Source organism: Oryctolagus cuniculus, chromosome 7 (genome assembly GCF_051225735.1).
Source record: "Oryctolagus cuniculus isolate XC-2025 breed Fujian yellow rabbit chromosome 7, ASM5122573v1, whole genome shotgun sequence".
Lineage (NCBI taxonomy): Eukaryota > Metazoa > Chordata > Mammalia > Lagomorpha > Leporidae > Oryctolagus > Oryctolagus cuniculus.
In genome coordinates, this window is record NC_142873.1 from 122,661,735 (window position 1) to 122,682,039 (window position 20,305).

At 44.3% G+C, this 20,305-nt stretch overlaps 1 protein-coding gene across 1 annotated transcript in view; it reads left to right on the forward strand.

Annotated features, from left to right (window-relative positions):
- Window positions 1-12,388: 12,388 nt before the first annotated feature.
- The window catches only part of FAF1 (Fas associated factor 1), a 468,145-nt gene continuing 460,228 nt past the window's right edge, over window positions 12,389-20,305 (forward strand). Inside the window, exon 1 of the mRNA XM_051857780.3 lies at window positions 12,389-12,768. Coding sequence (XP_051713740.1) covers window positions 12,724-12,768 — 45 coding nt within the window. The 5' untranslated portion in view covers window positions 12,389-12,723. The remainder of the gene's footprint in view (window positions 12,769-20,305) is intronic.

A 20,305-nucleotide genomic window follows, 5' to 3' on the forward strand; every position in this document is an offset into this window, starting at 1 on the left:
ACGATCGCCAAAGGCAGACGGCAGTAGCAGTTCCGTGGCCCTCAAGTTACAGGTCGTGAGGACTCCCCAGTGTTCTCAGCTTCTCCAGGGCAAGCCCGTAGCTCCGTCCGGGCCGAGCTGCGAGCTAACGCCGTGCAGGAAGGCTCCAAAGCCCGCCGGCCGGGCTGCCGCAGCCCCGCCAAGCCTCAGAGGCCGTGGGAGCCCGGCTCGGCGCGCGTCTCCGGAGGGTGCCGGGCGCGCGGCAGGCCCCCGGCAAGCCCGTCATGCCGGCCCCCCCAGGTCCGGGGACTCCCGGCAGCCTGAGGCGGGAGGAAGGCGATGCGGGGAGCGTCTACGGGGCTCCGGCCGCTGGGGTGGCTCGCGGCAGCATCGCGGCCGCCAAGGGCAGCCCGCCGGTAACTTCCCGCCTACGATCGAGCTAGTTCAGGATCCCTACTGCAGGCGCTCACGGAGCGGCCGCCGCCGCTGCCGCCGCCGCTGTCCTTTCCTTCCTTTTCCAGTTTTCTGGGGGAGCCTCCGGAGATGGGGAGGATCCTGGGAAGCGCAGGCCAAGCTCGGAGTATGGGGAGTCGCCACAATTCCGGGGCGCAGCCAGTCCCGCTGCCCTCTCGGCGTCAGCCTGGCAGCTTCTGCGCCCGGTGCCACTTCGCCAACCTCTCGCCGTCCCCCGGCCTGCGCCCCTAGCTTGTGCCGCCGACTAGGCAGCAGCCGCCAGCCAGCTGTGCCCAGCAGCGGAGCTGGGCAGCACTCCGTCCTCGCCGCAGCGCTCCCAGTGACAGTTTCTTTTGTAGCCGGTCCCCTAAAATCGCGGGTCCCCGCACCCTTTCACCCCTTATGGGCACTGGCGCGTCGTCCTTCTCTCTCTGCTCTTTTCCTTCTCTCCCTCCCTTGCTGCTTTTCTCGCCGAAACAATTGCTGCTTCTGTTGCCTCTGCAGAGACGGTGCCGGTTTCTTCTTTTTTTCCGACCTCATCAGCTTTTTTTGAAAAGAAAAAAATTGAGCGCTTTTTGAGTTGAAAAACCCGCCCCCATTTTAACGGCAGAGTTTTAAGGAGGCTCCGCGGAGTTGCAGCGCCGCGGGAGCGGGAAGGCCGGGCCCCGCCCTCGCCCCGCCCCCGCCCTGGTGGCGCTTTCGCTCGGCGCCTCGCGCGCGGCGCCCGGGCTGCCCCGCGCCCTTCCTCCCGCCTTCTCGCTCCCCACCTCCCGCCCGCCGGCCTTCCAGCTGCAGCGGCGTTCGGCCCGACCGAGGCGGCCTGCCTTTCTCCGGCCGACCGGCGGGCTGGAGTCCGCGAGTCGCCGAAGTGCTACAGGGGCGGCGGCGGGGCGTGTTAGCTGAGACTGCCGTGGAGCGCCGCCTGGCCTCGGCGGCTCGGCGGCGCTGGTTGCTGAAGGCGGAGAGCTGACTGGCGCTGAGGGAGCCTTTCCCCAGCCCGAGCGGGCAGGTTGACCCGCCTCAGCGCTCCCCGGCCAGGCTCGCGAAGCTCGCGGCTAGGCCCGCGCACAGTGTAAACTCGGCCTCCTCCGCTCAGCTCCGGGCCTCGGCCTCGCACCTGCCAGATCGACGCCAGCGGCTGAGGGGACAACGGGTCGGGGAGAGACCTGGGCTGACAGTAAGCACCGTGCTCAGAAAAAGAAAAAGCCTTTTAAACCGAGTTCTACGAAAACTTAAGACATGGTACAGACAAGAGATCGTAGTGAACTCTGAAACCTTAAATGGGGCTTCAAACTTTGGACTAAACTATGAACTATTCCTGTTCTTGCAGGAAAGGGAGAAAAGCAGCTGATTTTCGAGCAAAATTTAAAATAGCTCTTGGGAAGTGTTTTCTAACAAAGCCATGTCTTTGTCGCCGAAACTACTTACTACTTAGATGCAGGCTCGGTGTGTAGGGGTAGGGGTAGGGAGGGTGGAGTGCCTAAATGCAGGGGAGTATTCTCTTCCCCTATATCTTACTCCACTCATCTGATTCCAAGTCTTTGTACTGCTAACTTCCTGTTTAGTTATATGAGGTTAATTAACTACTGCTTTCTATATTTTCATGCTCTTAAAAATAACCAACACAGTTGCATGATGCACCCAGTAGTCAAAATGAAACCAAGCAAAAAATGACAAGTGGTCTAATTAGTCCCAGCGTCTGGTAAGCATATCCTCAAGCAACATCTGTACCCAGCTCCTTGAAGTGTACTGGGAGTATTAACAGCAAAACACACCAGAAACATCTGGATAATCAGACTGGCTGATAGGTAGTGGGAGAGTTGAAGCTGGGAATCTGGCAGTAATTTATTTAGCTGAATTGAGAGTGGGAGAGAGAGAGAAAAGAGAAAGGGAGAGAACAAACAACCAGAGTTCTTTTCCCAGATAACTAAACTTGTGAAACAAGTGCAAACTACAATACAATGTAAGAAATTCATTCCTTTTTAAAATTGAGACACATCAAGTAGAACATTTAAGATTCCAGTTATACCAGTAATAAATAGTAATTTACTGTTGATTATTCTGAGAACTATGTACTTTCAGTACAGCTGGAAGATATGATGGTATAGTAACTGTTAACTTGTAACTGGCAGCAGTCCAATTTATGAGACTTGCTAACATTTGTTATGATTTTTTGCTTAGAGAAAGTATTGTAATGAGGAAGAATCTTAAACTGCATTTACTTTGTAAAGAATGGATATACATGTTACAAGTTTCATGAAATAAAATAATTGTGCTGAATAACTGAGTATGTAAAATTAATGCCAACTTAAGATGCCTGTACACAGAGCTGGATTAAGAGTTCTGGAGTTCCTTAGTTAGTACTGAAAAGATTTTGATATCCTGCCACCTCTATGTCATAAGTGGAGTTTAAAATAATACAAAAACCCAAAATAAGAAAAAAGTCCAACACAGTTCTGATATTGCTTATGATGACTACTTCAAGTGCTTTTGCTTAAATATTAGATTCTTTGGGGAAATATTTAAATATGATTTTTGCTGGTATCCTAACATACATGCTTAGTCTCCCTATTCTGTAAACCAGGACCAGCAACACAGAGGTTATAATCTTAGTTCAGAGAACAGAAGTAAGCATGGCAAAGTTTCATCAATGAAAATTTAATATTTACTGAAGAGTGCTAGTTCACTGAAATGGATTTAAGGCTATCACTGCCTTCAAAAGCTTATCCTCTAACATGAAAGAAAGATTCAAAGTTAAGCACTCTTATACTAGAAGTAGTGGTTTCTCTCTTAACATGATAACATCTCCCTCCAATACTGAAATACAGCCTTTATAGCTGGATATTAAATCCTAACAGTCATGGAAACCTTTTCCTTCAGCACTTCTCAATCATTTTAAAAGACTTAACAGATCAATTATTTTGTGTTTTTTCCCTCATTGATGCAAATATGCACACATTTTTGAATGATTACTTTTTGGAATTTGTATATGGTATACACAATTTACACAATTTCTACATCTTTTTTTTTTTTTTTTTTACAGGCAGAATGGACAGTGAGAGAGAGAGAGACAGAGAGAAAGGTCTTCCTTTTTTTTTGCCGTTGGTTCACCCTCCAATGGCCGCCGCCACGGCCGGCGCACCGAGCTGATCCAAAGGCAGGAGCCAAGTGCTTCTCCTGGTCTCCCATGCGGGTGCAGGGCCCAAGTACTTGGGCCATCCTCTACTGTACTCCCAGGTCATAGCAGAGAGCTGGCCTGGAAGAGGGGCAACCGGGACAGAATCTCGTGCCCTGACCGGGACTAGAATCCAGTGTGCCGGTGCCGCAAGGCGGAGGATTAGCCTATTGAGCCATGGCGCCGGCCTCTTCATCTGGTCTTAAAATGTTCTTTGTAGTATTTATAGACCAATAGAGTGGTTCCTCAGGGGGTCCTTTTAACTTTTTAAAAAAGATTTATTTATTTATTTGAAAGGCAGAGTTACAGAGAGGCAGAGGCAGAGAGAGAGGTCTTCCATCTGCTGGTTCACTCCCCAAGTGGCTGCAATGGCTAGCACTGGGCCGATCTGAAGCCAGGAGCTAGGAGCTTCTTCTGGATCTCCCAAGTGGGTGCAGGGACCCAAGGACTTAGGCCATCTTCTACTGCTTTCCCAGGCCATAGTAGAGAGCTGGATTGGAAGTAAAGCAGCTGGGACCTGAACTGGTGTCCACTCAGGATACCAGCACTGCAGGCAGCAGCTTTACCTGCTACGCCGCAGCACCAGCCCTGCTTTCACATTGTATTTCTGAGATTCAGCAGGTGTTTTCATATGGGTCTTCATATCACTTATGAAAGTCCTTTTATAAGCCGGCGCCGTGGCTCAATAGGCTAATCCTCCACCTTGCGGCGCCGGCACACCGGGTTCTAGTCCCGGTCGGGGCGCCGGATTCTGTCCCGGTTGCCCCTCTTCCAGGCCAGCCCTCTGCTATGGCCAGGGAGTGCAGTGGAGGATGGCCCAGGTGCTTGGGCCCTGCACCCCATGGGAGACCAGGAAAAAGCACCTGGATCCTGGCTCCTGCCATCGGATCAGCGCGGTGCGCCGGCTGCAGCGGCGGCCATTGGAGGGTGAACCAACGGCAAAGGAAGACCTTTCTCTCTCTGTCTCTCTCTCTGTCCACTCTGCCTATCAAAAAAAAAAAAAAAAAAAAAAAAAAAAAAAAAAAAGAAAGTCCTTTTATAAAGAAAGAATAGAAAAAACAAAAGCCCAGTAAGCAACTCATACTCTGGGCATAATAGCAACAATTAATATTTGTATAGTGTTGATGGTTAGAACCAACGGCAAAGGAAGACCTTTCTCTCTGTCTCTCTCTCTCTCTCTCTCACTGTCCACTCTGCCTGTCAAAAAAAAAAAAAAAAAGAAAAAAAGAAAAAAATATATACATGATGTAAATATGATTATTATCATCATTTTTTGGGTGAGGGAATTAGGGTTAATAGAGATGGTAAGTCAATAAGTAGTAGACACAGAATTTGAACACAGGTCTTGGGTCCCCAATTTTTATGACTTTTTGATTATTTAAGAGTGCAAGATTAGCCTCTAGACATCTAAACAATAATAAATCATTAGATGAAAGACATATTTGGGTCCGGCGCCGTGGCTCAATAGGCTAATCCTCCGCCTGCGGTGCCGGCACACTGGGTTCTAGTCCCGGTCGGGGTGCCGGATTCTGTCCCGGTTGCCCCTCTTCCAGGCCAGCTCTCTGCTATGGCCTGGCAGTGCAGTGGAGGATGGCCCAAGTGCTTGGGCCCTGCACCCGCATGGGAGACCAGGAAAAACACCTGGCTCCTGACTTCGGATCAGCGCGCCACGGCGGCCATTGGAGGGTGAACCAACGGCAAAAGGAAGACCTTTCTCTCTCTCTCTCTCACTGTCCACTCTGCCTGTCAAAAAGGAAAAAAAACGACATATTTGATAATCCTTAGCATGGATTAACTGTAGTAGAATTAGTATTCTCTCATGAATTTTAAGAAGTTCTCTTTTAAAAAAATATTTATTTATTTGAAAAAGATGGAGAGAGAGAGAGAGAGAGAGAGAGGTCTTCCATTTACTGGTTCACTCCCCAAATGGTCATAATGACTGGGTTGGGTCAGGCCAAAGCCAGGATCTGGGAGCTTCTTTCCAGGTCTTCCACATGGGTGCAGAGCCCCAAGGACTTGGGCCATCTTTAGCTGCTTCCCAAGGTGCATTAGCAGGAAGCTGGATAGGAAGTGGAGCAGCCGGGACTCGAACTGACATCCATATGGGATGCTGGTGTGGCAGTCATCAGCTTTACCCACAATACCACAACTTCAGCCCCAAAAAGTATTGTGTTTTTTTTTTTTAAAGAAAACTTGATTATCTTAACCAAAGGAGTAAGGTTAATACCACCAGTAATAAGTAATATGGATAATACATGGTCCTGATATGATGTAATGAGAAGGATGTATCACTTCTATGATATTTGTCACCAAAATTCATAAATCTGTTCTGAGAAAACATTAGGTAAAGGCAAAAATGAGAGATATTCTACAAAGCTCCTAATTATTCAAAAGTGTCAAGTGTAAGAAACTGTCACAGATAGGCTATAGAGACATGACATCTAAATGGAATGTGGTATTCTGAATTGGGCCTTGGAACAGGAAAAGCACATTAGTGTAAAAAATACAGTCTATACAATTTATTTATTTGAAAGATTTATTTATTTGAAAGGCATAGTGATGGAGTAGGAGGAGAGATCCTCTATCCACTGGTTCATTCCCCAAATGCCCAGAACAACCAGCTGTGGGCCAGACTGAAGCTAGGAGCCAAGGACTTCATCTGGATCTTCTACATGGGCAGCAGGGACTCAAGTACTTGCATGATATGCTGCCTTCTAATGCATAAGAAGCTGGATTGGAAGAGAAATAGCTGGGACTTGAACAAGGCACTTTGATACAGGATATGGGCATCACAAGAGATGCCTTAACCCACTGTGCCACAGTGCCTGCCCCTCTGGAATTTATTTAGTAGCACTGTAGCAATGTTAATTTCTTAGTTTTGATAAATGTACCATGCTTTGTGAAGTGATAACATTAGAAGGAGATGGATAAAAAGCATATAGGAATCTTATGTATCTTTCCTGGTATTCTATAAACAAATAATTACAAATAAAACTTTAATAAAGTACAAGTATACCTTATTATTTATATTGGGAAAAAAGGTGAAATGAAGTTTCTCTTAAAAACTGAATGAAGACCAAAGAACATGGAGATTTTAGAAATATATTTGAATTAGGCTAAACTCCATGAATTGTTACAGAGGACCATCTATGAGAACAGATAGGTTTAAATGATTTTTTTTGATGCTCATGTTTATGGATAGAGATTTTCTCTACATTTCTATTCTCTCAGTTTGTAATACTCAAATGAATTTGTTTATTTTAAGGAAGGAATCATCGAGAAAAGAAAAATAAGTAGATTTTGCCCCTCCTAATTCAATATTTATTTTCCTCTCCTTCATTTCTCTATAGTGGACAATTATTTTGGGTAATGGATAGATATACAAAATGAGTAGTTAGGTCACAGGGAACAAAGTTTCTTCAGGAACTGTATATAGTTAGCAGCCTGAGGGGTGAATTGTAGGGAGGTAACAGGGTAAGTGGAAAGAAAGTTTTTTTTTTTAAGATTTTTATTTTATTTATTAGAGAGAGAGAGAGAGAGAGAGAGAGAGAGAAAGCTTCCATCCACTGGTTCACTCCTCAAATGGCTACAAAAGCTGTAGCTGGGCCAGGCCAAAGCCAGGAGCTTGGAACTTCATCTGGGTCTCCCACATGGGTGCAAGGGTCCACACACTTTGGCTGCCTTCCATTGCTTTCTCGGGTACACTAACTGGGAGATGGATCAGAAATGGAGCAGCTGAGACTCGAACCAATGTTGGAGAGTTCATATAGGATGTTCATTTGGGATGCTGTCATTGCAGGCTACACCTTAACCATTGTGCCAAAACGCCAGCCTCTAGCACTGGTTTTGACTTAGGTCTGTCACTTTGTTGCATGACTTTGGGCAATTCTTAACCTCCAAGAACAGCTTTTTATTCTGTAAAGTGGTTGCTGTGAAGATTAAATAAGGTATGTAATGTACCTATACATAAAATATACAAAATAAAAATAAATTCAAAATTATTGACTATAGATTATGTATTTAGATCTTTGCTATGTATGGATTATTGTGAATATAAAAAAACACACACGAGATGGGGGCCAGCATTGTGGCACAGCCTGTAAAGCTGCCACCTGCAACACCGGCATCACATATGTGTATTAGTTCTTGTCCAGGCTGCTTCACGTCTAATCCAGCTGGCCTGGGAAGAGCTGTGGAAGATGGCCCAAGTGTTTGGGCCCCTACCACACATGTGGGAGACCTGGATAAAGCTCCTGGCTCCTGGTTTTAGACTGGCCCAGTGCTGGCTGTTGTGGCCATCTGGGGAGTGAATCAGTGGATGAAATTCTCTCTTTCCTTCTTTCTCTGTAACTCTGACTTTCAAAATAAATAAATAAATCTTTAGAAACAAACCCACATGAGATGGAATCATTTATACTCTCAAGGAACTTTCATCCTTTGGGGAGAGATAAAATCTACACAGATGAAACAATCAGAGATAAAAGTTAACAGAACTTGTTGTAGCACTAAATTATGTTGGAAAGATAGTAAAATCCGTTAATAGAAAGTAGAAAAATTATTTTTAATAGAAGATTTATCTATTTGAAAGGCAGAGTGACAGAGGGGAGGAGGAAGAAGGGGGGAGAGAGAGGGAGAGAGGGAGAGGGAGAAAGAGAGAGGGAAAGAGAGAGAGAAAGAGAGAAAATTGATCTTCTATACACTGGTTCACTCCCCAAGTGGCTGCAATGGCCAAGGTTGGGCTAACCCTGGCCAGGCCAAAGCCAGGAGTCCGGAATTCCATCAGGGTCTTTCACGTGGGTTCAAGGGCCCAAGCGCTTGGGCCATTTTCCACTGCTTTCCAAGGTGAATTAGCAGGGAGCTGGTTTCGGAAATATGGGATGCTAGCATTGCAGGCAGCAGCTCAATCTGAGGTACCACAATTCCGGCTCTGAAAGTAGAAAACTTCTGGATGGCTTAAGCTTTATGAAAGGAGTGGCCCTGAGAAAAGCAGTTAGTAATTGGTATACAGAGAAATAATCACTAATATGTTTGGATTTTAAAGTTTATGAGTTTTCACAAGCATTGTTCACTCAACATTGAAAATCATTAGGTGAGATTTTTTTAAGCTCCATTCTAGGGGCAAAACAAAACAAAACCTCTAGGGGAAAAAAAAAGCTAAAACAAACTCAGAGAGCTTTTATCAAGGGGTAGAGTCAAGTCAAATGCAGGAATGCTGACTATGAAATCTATGCTTTTATGAAATAGCTTCAGGTTGGCCAAGCCCTGGCTGTGCAGCCATTCAGGGAGTGAACCAGTAGATGGAAGATTTCCTCTCCCTCTACTTCTCTCTCCCTTTTCCCCTCACCCTCCATCTCTCTCTTCCCCTCTCCTCTTCTCCTTTCCTCCTCTCCCTTCTGTCAATCAAATAAATAAAATTAAAATCTGAAAAAAAAAACCAGTACTTTCCACTTACCCTGTTATCTCTTTTATTTTATGAAATTTTATGCTTTTTGTGCAGTTTCATGATTGTTTTCTCAGTTATCGCATGAAGTAATCCTGAAAGAAGCTGAAGCCAGACGGACTTACTTCCATAGAAGGGTCCTGCGTTGTGGTAAAGTGGGTAAAGCTGCTGCCCGCAGGGCCATTTTCCCATATGGATGCCAGTTCAAGTTCCAACTCCACTTCTCATCCAGCTCTCTGCTATGGCTTGGGAAAGCAGTAGAAGATGGCTCAAGTGCTTGGGCTCCTATACCCCATTTGGAGACCCAGAAGAAGCTCCAGGCTCCTCGCTTCTGATCGGTCCAGACAGCTCTGGCTGTTGCAGCCATCTGGGGAATAAACCAGCAGATGGAATACCTCTCTCTCCCTCTCTGCCTCTGCCTCTCTGTAATGCTGCCTTTCAAATAAATAAGTAAATAAATAAATAAATAAATAATCTGTTAAAAATGTTCCTATGGCAGTACTAAAACTTATCTGCTTAAATGCATTCTTCCCATCTTTATATGTCACTATATTGTTTGAATTTCCAGATGGAGAGGAGGGAGGGAAAAAGGGAGTGCCACAGGATTGGAATGATTTCTGAGGTGCACACATGTCAAGCAAAGGGTTGGCCTCAACTTTTCAGGGCTGTATTTATTTTGGCCATGTAACCAGAAAGTTATTCAACTGCTTTGTACTGAGGGTGATTTATATGAATGGGGCAAGTGAACTGCCACTTTTACATTGTTGGCATTGTTTCTTCTCGTGATTTATATTTATGCCCAATTTTGGAATTTTTCCTTTGGGATGGCAGATCAATTCATGTAGTTGACTATGGAAGCCTTTATTCCTCATTTACTTAATTCTGATCTAGACACAGATTATCACATAAGAATTGTAGGCGGGACTAATTTCACTTAAAAAATACACAGAAAAATACACTTAAAAAATACACAGACACTGCCTGGAATAACTGCAATCCCATAATAAGAGTGCCTGGGTTTGAGTTCTGGTTCTACTCCTGATTCCAGCTTCCTGATAATGTGCACCCTGGGAGACAGCAGGTGATGGCTCAAGTAGTTAGGTCCCTGCCACTCAATGGGAGACCTAATTTTGGTTCTCAGCTTCTGGCTTTGGCCAGGCCCAGCACTGGCCATTGTGGGCATTTGGGAAGTGAACCAATGGATAAAGCTCTGTCTCTGCCTCTCAAAAATAAATGAGCAAACAATGACCAGGAACCTATTGACCAGTGCATTTATAGAAAGGGAGAATAAAGACAATAAAATAAACCTAGACATTAAAACAACATAGTATATTTCTTTATGTTCAGGGAAAAATGAACACTTAACTCAGACTTTTCATGAATACATACCCAGTTTAAGAAACCTTGGCCTTGATTCTATATGATGATTTCACTAGTTTCTATTTTAGCTCTATAGCCTAAAATCAGCAATCTTACTTAACATTCTCAGGCTTTTATATCCTTTCCAAAACAAGTAAATGCCCCGAATTACAAACTAGAAGCTGATATTTTTCCAAGTCAAGGTTGAGCATATTCTACTGTTACCTCCCTCTAGCCTGTATGACAATTGCAAGTGATCACATGTTACTGTATATGATCAATGATTTTTTTAAAAAAATTATTTATTTACTTGGAAGAGTTACAGAGAGAGAGAGAGAGAGAGAGAGAGAGAAACTCTTCCATCCACTGGTTCACTTCCCAAATGGGCACAACAACCGGGGCAGGACCAGGCCAAAGCTAGAGCCAGGAGCTTCTTCTGGACCTCCCATGCGGGTATAGGGGCCTAAGGATTTGGACCATCCTCCGGTACTTACTGAGGTGCATTAGTAGGGTGCTGGATCTGAAGTGGAGCAGCCAGGACACAAACTGTGACCATATGGGATGCTGGCATTGCAGGTAGTGGCTTTACCTGTTATGCCACAACATCGGCCCCTCTACCATGTATAATTTTTTTTTTTTTTTGACAGGCAGAGTTAGAGAGTGAGAGAGACAGAGAGAAAGGTCTTCCCTCTTCTGGTACACCCCCCAAATGGCTGCCACACTGCGCTGATCCGAAGCCAGGAGCCAGGAGCCAGGAGCCAGGAGCCAAGAGCCAGGTGTGCGGCCCACCCCCCAACCCCTGGTTGCCCATGTGGGCGCAGGGCCCAAGCACCTGGGCCATCCTTCACTGCCCTCCTGGGCCACAGCAGAGAGCTGGACTGGAAGAGGAGCAACTGAGACAGAATCTGGCGCCCCAACCGGGACTAGAACTCCGGGGTACCGGTGCCGCAGGCGGAGGATTAGCCAATCAAGTCGCGGCGCCGGCTTTTAATAGTTCGATATACAAAGTTGGACTCAAGTTTTCCCATTTGAAAGATGTCTCAACTCTAAAAAAATTGATGTTACCACTGCAGCAAACAAAGGTTTTTATTTCTGATAACTACCAATTTAAAATGCTCAATCTTAATGTACCTAGGAAGGCAGTGAAAGATGGCCCAAGTGCTTGGGCACCTGCCACTCACATGGGAGATCCGAGGGAGTTCCTGGATCCTGGCTTTGGCCTGGTCCAGACCTGGCTATTACGGCCTTTTGAAGAGTAAGCCAGCAGATAGAACATTCTTTCTCTCTGTCCCTTTGCCTTTCAAATAAAAATAAATAAATAAATAATGTATGTTTAAAAAAATGCTCTTCTTGGAGCAGAGATTCTCACCTTCCTCAGCTTCCACGTCTCCCACAGGCGTGCTGTTAAGGCTAAGGATGCAGGCATCAGGGGCCTGGGGTTCGGTGTGGCTGTATGTACGCAGGTTTTAACAATGAGAGCATAGAGACTGCATATGAGACTGTGTTTTGGGGAAACTGTTAGAGAAAAGGTACATTTCTTAAATGCTGTTTGTTCGATTATGAAAGTGTATTGAGCTGGTTTGAAGCTGGATGTCTGTGTGTTGACTAACCACGAGCGTCGCAGAATCCGATTCCCGCCCCAGCCAGGGGGAGGCGGTACTCTCAGACCTTCTGCTGAAATCCAAACTGGAATAACCTGTTGCGGGTCTCCAACTCCCGCAGTTACAGGTTGGCATCTGCACTGATCCCCGCCCGCTTCGTCGCGCGCCCGGCGCTTGACAGGAGGGCAGTCACGTGACAGCCGCAAAGCGGTGCTTTGCGACCTCGATGACAGGCAAAATGTGCGACAGCCCTGGTGCTAGCCAACCAGGGGCGGAGGCGGCGGCCAGGGAGGAAGCGGAGGAGGCGGAGGCGGCCGTGGCGTCCGCCCGCCTGCTCGTTCTCTCGGTTTCCCCGCCCCCGCCGGTCTCGCCGCGGTTGAAAGGAGCCGGGTGCGCGCTGTCGCAACCAGCTTACATCCTGGCCGGCGACAGTAAGACCAGTCTCGCATCCAGACCAACCTCCCTGTCGGGGCGGCTGCGGCACAGGCTGTGCGGGGCGCGGGCGGGCGGCCGGGGCGCCTGAAGGTTACCGAGTGCATGAGTACCTAGCGCCTCCCGAGCTGCCCCGCCCGCCGGCCCGCCGGCCCTCCCGCCGGCTCGCCCGCCAGCCCCTCGGCGCCCGGCGGCGGCGGCGGCGGCGGCGACGGCCGCAGGAGGCGCCGTCTTCCTCCCAGGTGCGCGCCTCGTTCCAGGAGCGGCGGAACTCGGCGGCCGCCATGGCGTCCAACATGGACCGGGAGATGATCCTGGCGGATTTTCAGGTGAAGTATCTTCCGTGTGTTCTCCTTCCACCTCCAGCCTCGTGGGTTCCTGGTGCCAGAAGGGAGGCCTCTTCCCAGCGTTTGTTTGAACGCTGCGGTGTTGTGGCTCGGCTTTTATACGCCTGTGGCTTGGTGTGTGTGTGTGTGTGTGTGTGTGTTGTGAGCCGTAGGGAAGCATATAATTCTTAGGCTGTGTTGTGGTGAAATTTGTTCAGTACAGGTTGAATGGGATTTTTGAGGTGAGGGGAGTGTTACGATTTTTGGGTAACTGGATGTGTGGAGTGTTTTCTGCATTATATGGGGAAGGTGTAGACTTTGGGGCTATTAAGTGTGGAGCCATTAAATATGGGGTGTTTTCAGTTCGTTGTTCCGTGAGGAGAGTATGGAGTGTGTGTGTGGGTAATGTGTGTGGAGCGTGTGGTGTTATGGGCGTGGTGTATTGTATTAAATGAGTAAAAGAATAGAATGATGGGGAGTGGTGAGGGTAGGCAGGGCATTGTGGTCCTCTTCAAAGAGGAATAAACATTTGAGACTTGCATGCCTTATTGGAATCTTTGGTGGGTAATAAGAAGTTAAGGAAGAGGCAGATAGACTGTATATTCCAGAGTGTGTCTGCTGTGAATTCGCAAGCTTAATAAACTACCGGTTCAGATTTGCGGATTCCCCTCTACACACTTGAGTTGCTTGCTTGGTGTAGTTTCTTAAGGAACTTAAAGGATAAGTAAAGGTTATTGATTTGCTGAACCCAGCTACAGTGACACTGGCATCCAAGTATTTTAGGGAGGCCCTTTGAAAATAGAGCTGTATTCGTCATAAGACTCAGAGTTAGAACTAATACCCTATGAACCCTACTTTTGCATTTTGGTGTTTGGCCAAGAAGATATTTTGGTGAGATATTTTAAACCATTTTGGCATTAACTTAGAAGCTACTGTCAAGTACAGGCAGTCTCTTACTTCTTTAACACTGTCTTTGCACGAGGTCTGTGGTCTAACACTAGCAGAGTGGGTTTTCCTTACTGAGATTTTTGCTGCCATACACCTTTACCCCCTTTTAAAAGTCCTTTACTTTTTACATTTTAATGTTCTGATGACTATTTTCAGAGTTTGCTCCTTTGGTTATCCAGTGGTATCTCATATATTAGGAATATGCACATATGTACATATTGGTTGTACTGTAACTTCCAAACTCAGGAGGATTCTTAAAATAAAACTTGGTCACAAAATTAGGTGTTTTGTGATTGTCCTGAGGTTTTTGTCTTCCTAAATCGTTTCGTTTTTGTTTTTCGTTCTCCAGTTCAGTCTTTTTGTTGTGAAATAGGACTGTATTTTTTTCTGTTCTAAAATTGTTGTGTTCTGATGGAGAAGGCTTTGGACAACAAGAAAAAGAATATTTTATCTCAGTGAAAGGTTTAAGGTAATTGTAACTTTGTTTTGGTGTCACCAAATTTTTTTACCTTCAATAACTTGTAGCTGCTTTCTCTCATAGTATTTGGCACAATTATTATGCTTACTGTTAACCCTGTATTAGCCACAGGACAGTAAATTTGGGATTCTTGTACTTACTGGCAAAGTAAAGTTTTCTGAAAAAAACAACAGGGATTTTGGTTTGGAAATGAAAATGATTATTTTTTTAAAGAATTTTTACTTATTTATTTGAAAGGCAGAGAGAGAGAAAAAGGTAACTTCCATATGCTGGTTCACTTCCCCAAACGCCCCCATTAGCCAGGGCTGGACCAGGCCGCAGCCGGGAACCAGGAGTTCAGTAAGAGTTTCCCATGTGTATGGCAGGGACCCAAATACTTTAGCTATTACCTGTTGTCTCCCAAGGAACAGGAAGCTGGATTGAAAGCAGAGCCAGGACTTGTACCCAGGTACTCTGATAGGAAGCAGGGCATCCCAAATAATGTCTAAACCAGTCACCTGCCTCGCAAACTGATTATTTTGATCATAACAAATCCTAGTAAGTTTTTCTTTTCAGATCAGTGACACTGCTGGGTACAGTTGTTCATATGTGGAAAAATAGCTAATGTCATGCAGTGAACAGTTTGCCACATATTGAGGTTAATTTTATATTGTCAAATAGGTAAGAAAATATTATTGGTGGATTAAAATTTATATATTTTATGTTTATTTATATATAAATAAATTTATAAATATACTCTATAAATATATAATTTATAAATATATATTTATATACTTATATTTATATATTTATTTTATAAATGAATAAAATTTATTTATAAAACTATAAACATGGGGCCCACATGGGGCCGGTGCCATGGTGTAGTGGGTAGGGCCCCTGTCTGCAGAGCTGGTATCCCATATGGGTGCAGGTTTGAATCTCGGCTGCTCCTCTTCTGACCCAGCTCTCTGCTCTGGCCTGGGAGAGCAGTGGAGGATGGCCCAGGTCCTTTGGCACCTGCACCCATGTGGGAGATCCGGAGGAGGCTCCTAGCTCCTGGCTCTGGATTGGTACAGTTCTGGCCATTGCTGCCATCTGGGGAGTGGACCAGCAGATGGCAGATCTCTCTCTATTTCTGCCTCTGCCTCTCTCTAACTCTGCCTTTCAAATAAATAAATAAATCTTTAAAAATACACATGTTAAGCACATTAACCTTTTGTGTATTCTAGTATCTATAATTCTGGGGCTGGCATTGTGGTGCAAGGGGTAAAGCCTATGACACTGTCATCCCATTTGGCCACTGGTTTCTGTCCCAGCTGCTCCACTTCTGTTGCAGCTCCCTGCTCATGTGCCTGGGAAAACATCAGAAGATGGCTGAGTGCTTAGGCCCCTGCCACTTACATGGGAGACCCTGATGGAGTTCTTGGCTCCTGGCCTTGTCCTGGCCCAGCCCTGGCTGTTCTGGCCATTTGGGGAGTGAACCTAGTACATGAAAGATCTTTTTCAGTTTCTCTCTCCCTCTTTCTCTCTCTCTCTCTCTCTAACTCTGCCTTTCAAATAAATAAAGTAAGTCTTAAGGAAAAAAAGAACCTGTAATTCTCTTATTAATGATGATACCATATCAGTTTACTCTTCCTAGTCTTAGTTTACAGTGGATTATTCTCCCTGTTTCTTATATTTTTTATAGGATTAACTTTTTAAAGTTTTATTTAAGTTATGCAAGTTTTATTTATTTTATATATACAGATTTAGGAACAAAGTGGGACTTTCCCTCCTTCCTGCCTCCCCTTCCCCAGCTTCTCATTCTCAATTTTTATAGTGATTTGTTATCAGTTTACTTAGTGATCATATAGTTAACCCTACTGTAAGTAAAGGAGTTCAGCAAATAATATGTAGAGAAAACAAACCTAAATAAAACAAAACTAAAGATTGTTTCTCAAGGGAAGAAACAAGTGATATAAACAATCATCCATTCTCAAAATGTCCATTTCCCTCTAATACATTACTAGAGGATTAACTTTTAAAAGTAAGCATTTGTCCAGTTATAAAAAAGCCAGCTACTTTATTTAGAAATTACAATTCAAAATTTGGCATATGGATATTGAATGACATTGGCTTCTTCTATAACAGGACAAATAAATTTCCCCACCCATAAGTGAAATTAGTAAAATTATATTCTATGTAATATAATTATCAATTATAGCTTGAGAGATCAGTGCTGTGTTAGTAGTTTGATTTGATTAAAAATAAGTGTCAGATTTTTATCATTGCTGGATAATTGGTTGCAGTAAATGTAATGTCTAAATATGAAAAAGAATTTGTGAAGGATTTTTTTTGACAATTTCAGCTGATGAGAAAAAGGACTTGTGGGAGCTGGCCTTGTGGCATAGTGATTAAAGCACTGCCTGCAATGCTGATATCTCATATGGGTGCCGGTTTGTGTCCCGGCTACTCCACTTTTGATGTAGCTCCCTGCTAATAGTTTGGGAAAAGTGGTGGAAAATGACTCAAGCCCCTGTGGGAAACCTGGATGAAGCTCCTGGCTTTGACCTAGCCTACCCCTGGCTGTTGTCATCTGGGGAGTGAACCAGCAGATGGAAGATTTTTTTCTCTCTGTCTCTCCCTCTCTCTGTAACTCTGACTTCAAATAAATAAATCTTAAAAAGCAATATAGAAGGACTTCTGTTAAAATCATTGGAGAAGTGGTAGTAAGTAGTGGATAGAAGATTGTAGCTCAGACTTAGTGGGATAGGTTGGGAGCATTATAGATTAGTGAGCTTTTTACAAAACAATTATATTCAAAATTGAACTCTAAAAGAACCCCTTCCCCCTGAAAAAAACCTCTCCCAATTAAGAAAATGAATTGTGGTTAAATACATATAGCAAAATTTTCTATAGTAACCATTTTGATATTTCTTTTCTTTCCTTTTTTGGGAAGATAGAAGAGAAACAAAGATTTTTCTTTCGTCCACTGGCTAGCTTGTTGAATGCCAATCACCATTCCAGAAGCCTGGAACTTAGTCTGGGTCTTCCACATGAGGAGCAGGGACCCAAGTACTTGAGCCATCTTTCTGTCTCGTAGGCTGCACATTAGCAGGAAGCTGGGATCAGAAATGGATTTTGGACTTGAACATAGGCACTGCAAGCAGCATCTTTACCACTGTGCCAAATGCTTGCCCTTAACATTCTTAATTATATAGTCAGTGGCATTAACTGTACATATTGCTGTACAAACATCACCATCACCCATTCTCAAAATGCTGTTCATCTTACAAAACAAACTCATTAAACAGTAACTCCCTGTACCCCACTTCCTCCAGTCCCTGGTAACTACATTCTACTTACTATGTATGAATTTGAGTATTCTAGATACCTCATAAGTGGGATCATACAATATATGTCCTTTTGTGGTTGGTTTATTTCACTTAGTGTAATGTTCCCAGGGTTTAAGTATGTTGTAGCATATATCAAAATTTTATTTCTTTTTAAGGCTAAATAATGTCCTATTGTATTAATATACCACATTTTTATTCATTTTTGAATAAACATTTTTAGGTTGTTTCTACCTTTTGACTGTTGTGAATAAGGCTGCTTTGAACATTGGTGTACAAATACCTATTTGAGTTCCTCCTTTTAGTTCTTTTGGGTATATACCCAGAAGCAAAATTAGTGGATTATATGCTAATTCTTGAGGAATTGTCATATCATTTTTCCATAGTGACTTTGCCATCAAAATTTTGAATGCAGAGAGTTTAAGCATCCTATTTAATCAATTATTTTAAATTTGAACTCAGCAACCAAATTTTTGATTTGGAATATTCTATGAAAATTCTGCTTTAAATATACATAGTGTTAACATAAAATATTACTGATAAAGGAATGAATAGAGTAGAACACCCAGAGTTCTCTCTGGCAAGAGCCAGGAGGGATTGTAATTCCTGTATTAAAAAATAAAGAGAGGAGCTGTTTCTGTAGATAGGCTTGCTATGCAGGCATCTAGAATGGGTACTGGTTCCTGTTCCAGCACAGTGGGCTGTGGTTTGGTTCAGAGTCTCAGTTGCTCTGCTTCTGATCCAGCTCCCTGCTTATGTGACTGGGAAGGTTGCAGAAGATGGCCAAAGTATCTGGGCCCCTGCCACCCACTTGGGAGACCAGTAAGAAGCTCCTGGCTCCTGGCTCCGACCTTGCCAACCCAGGTCTTAGTGGCTATTTGTGGGGTGAGCCAGTGGATGAAAGATCTCTTTCTCTGTCTCTCCCTCTGTCTGTAACTCTGCCTTTCAAATAAATAGGTAAAATTTAAAACAAAACAAAACAAAATCCAGAAAACAAAAAACAAGGAGACACTGATGAATCATGTCTATCCCACTCTGCTTAAAGTTTTTGTAACAGGGGCTGTGTCTCAGTGGGTTAACACCCTGGCCTGAAGCGCCGACATCCTATATGGGCGCCGGTTTTGAAACCCTCTGCTATGGTCTGGGAAAGCAGTAGAAAATGGTCCAAGTCCTTGGGCCCTTGCACCCACGTGGGAGACCTGGAAGAAGCTCCTGGCTCCTGGCTTAGGATCGGTACAGCTCTATCTAGCCATTGTGGCCAGTTGAGGAGTGAACCATTGGATGGAAGACCTCTTTCTCTCTCTCTCTCTGTCTCTCTCTCTCTCTTTTTTGGATTGCTTAAATATGTGAAAACAGTTATCTAAACAGTTGCAGTTGCTATCATATAATGAGTAATATTAGTTACCTTTTACTTTGTGTCCTGATGAACCATAACCTTTTGATAAGTGTTACGCCAATTTGTTTTTCCTCTAAGATAAATTTTTTTTAAGACTTATTTATTTATTTGAAAGGCAGAGTTACAGAGAGAGAGAGAGGGAGGGAGGGAGGGAGGGAGAAAGAAATGGATCTTCCATCGGCTGGTTCACTCCCCAAATGGCTGCAGTGACTGGATCTGGGTCAGGCCAAACCCAAGAGCCAGGAGCTTCTTCTGTGTCTCCCATGTGGGTGCGGGGGCTCAAGAACTTGGGCCATCCTCTGCTGCTTTTCCAGGTGCATTAGCAGGGGGCTGTATCAGAAGTAGAGCAGCCAGGACTCAAAGTGGTGCCCATATGGGTTGCCAGTGCTACTGGTCATGGCTTAACCCCCTGCACCACAGTGCCAGTCCCCTAAGATAAATTTTTAAAAGATTTATTTTTCTGAAAAGCGGAGTGACAGAGATCTTCCATCTGCTGTTCACTTCCTGAATGCCCACAACAGCTGTGGGGTAGGCCAGGCTGAAGCAGGAGCTACAAACTCCATCTGGGACCCTCGCGAGGGTGGCAGGAACCTGAGTACTTGGGCCATCATCTGCTGCTTTCCAGGTGCATTAGCCAGAAGCTGGATTGGAAGTGTGTAACAGACTCCTCCCATGCACTCTGATATAGGATGCTGGTATCCTAAGAGGTCGCTTAACCTGCTGTACCACAACTCTTGTTCCTCTAAGATAAAATTTTATAACACAGAGTTTTATTTGGGATGTGTCCTTTTAGATTAGTCTCACATGCTGATCTTATATATTTCCTATTTATGTTTTAGATTGCTGATAATATAGAGGCAGGTTATAGCTCTACTCAAGTGAAAGAAAAAAATGAAAAAGTCTCACTGGTAGTGATAATTTATTTCAGACTTTCTCAAAAATAAAACCATATCTGCCTTGTAAAAAAAATATTTTGGAACCTCCTTCCAGTGGTCATAGATTGAGAGTCCCTTTATTTCTTTTCTAAGTTGGCTTTAATTTTGATACTACTTTCAGTTATGTTTCTTGTACCACACAATTGTGCCTTTCTTCTTACTCTTGGTCTTTCCAACTAGTAATACTTTTGCTGCCTATGTTACTTTATAAATTTTCTTCTATTAGACTATCAACATGGGACTTTGAAAGTTTCACTTGCATGTGAGCTCCTCTTTGAAGTGTGGACTCTTTCATGACATTTCTCTATTGCAGTCACTTGCAAGTAGTTTCTGCTCCTTCATAGCCTTTCTCCTTCTAAATGAAGTTGTGGATACTCAATTTTTTTTAAGTTGACACAAAGAGTTATCTTCCACATAAGAAGATGCTGGACTGTGTGGGAAGAAATGTGTTGATCTTAATGGATAGGTATCC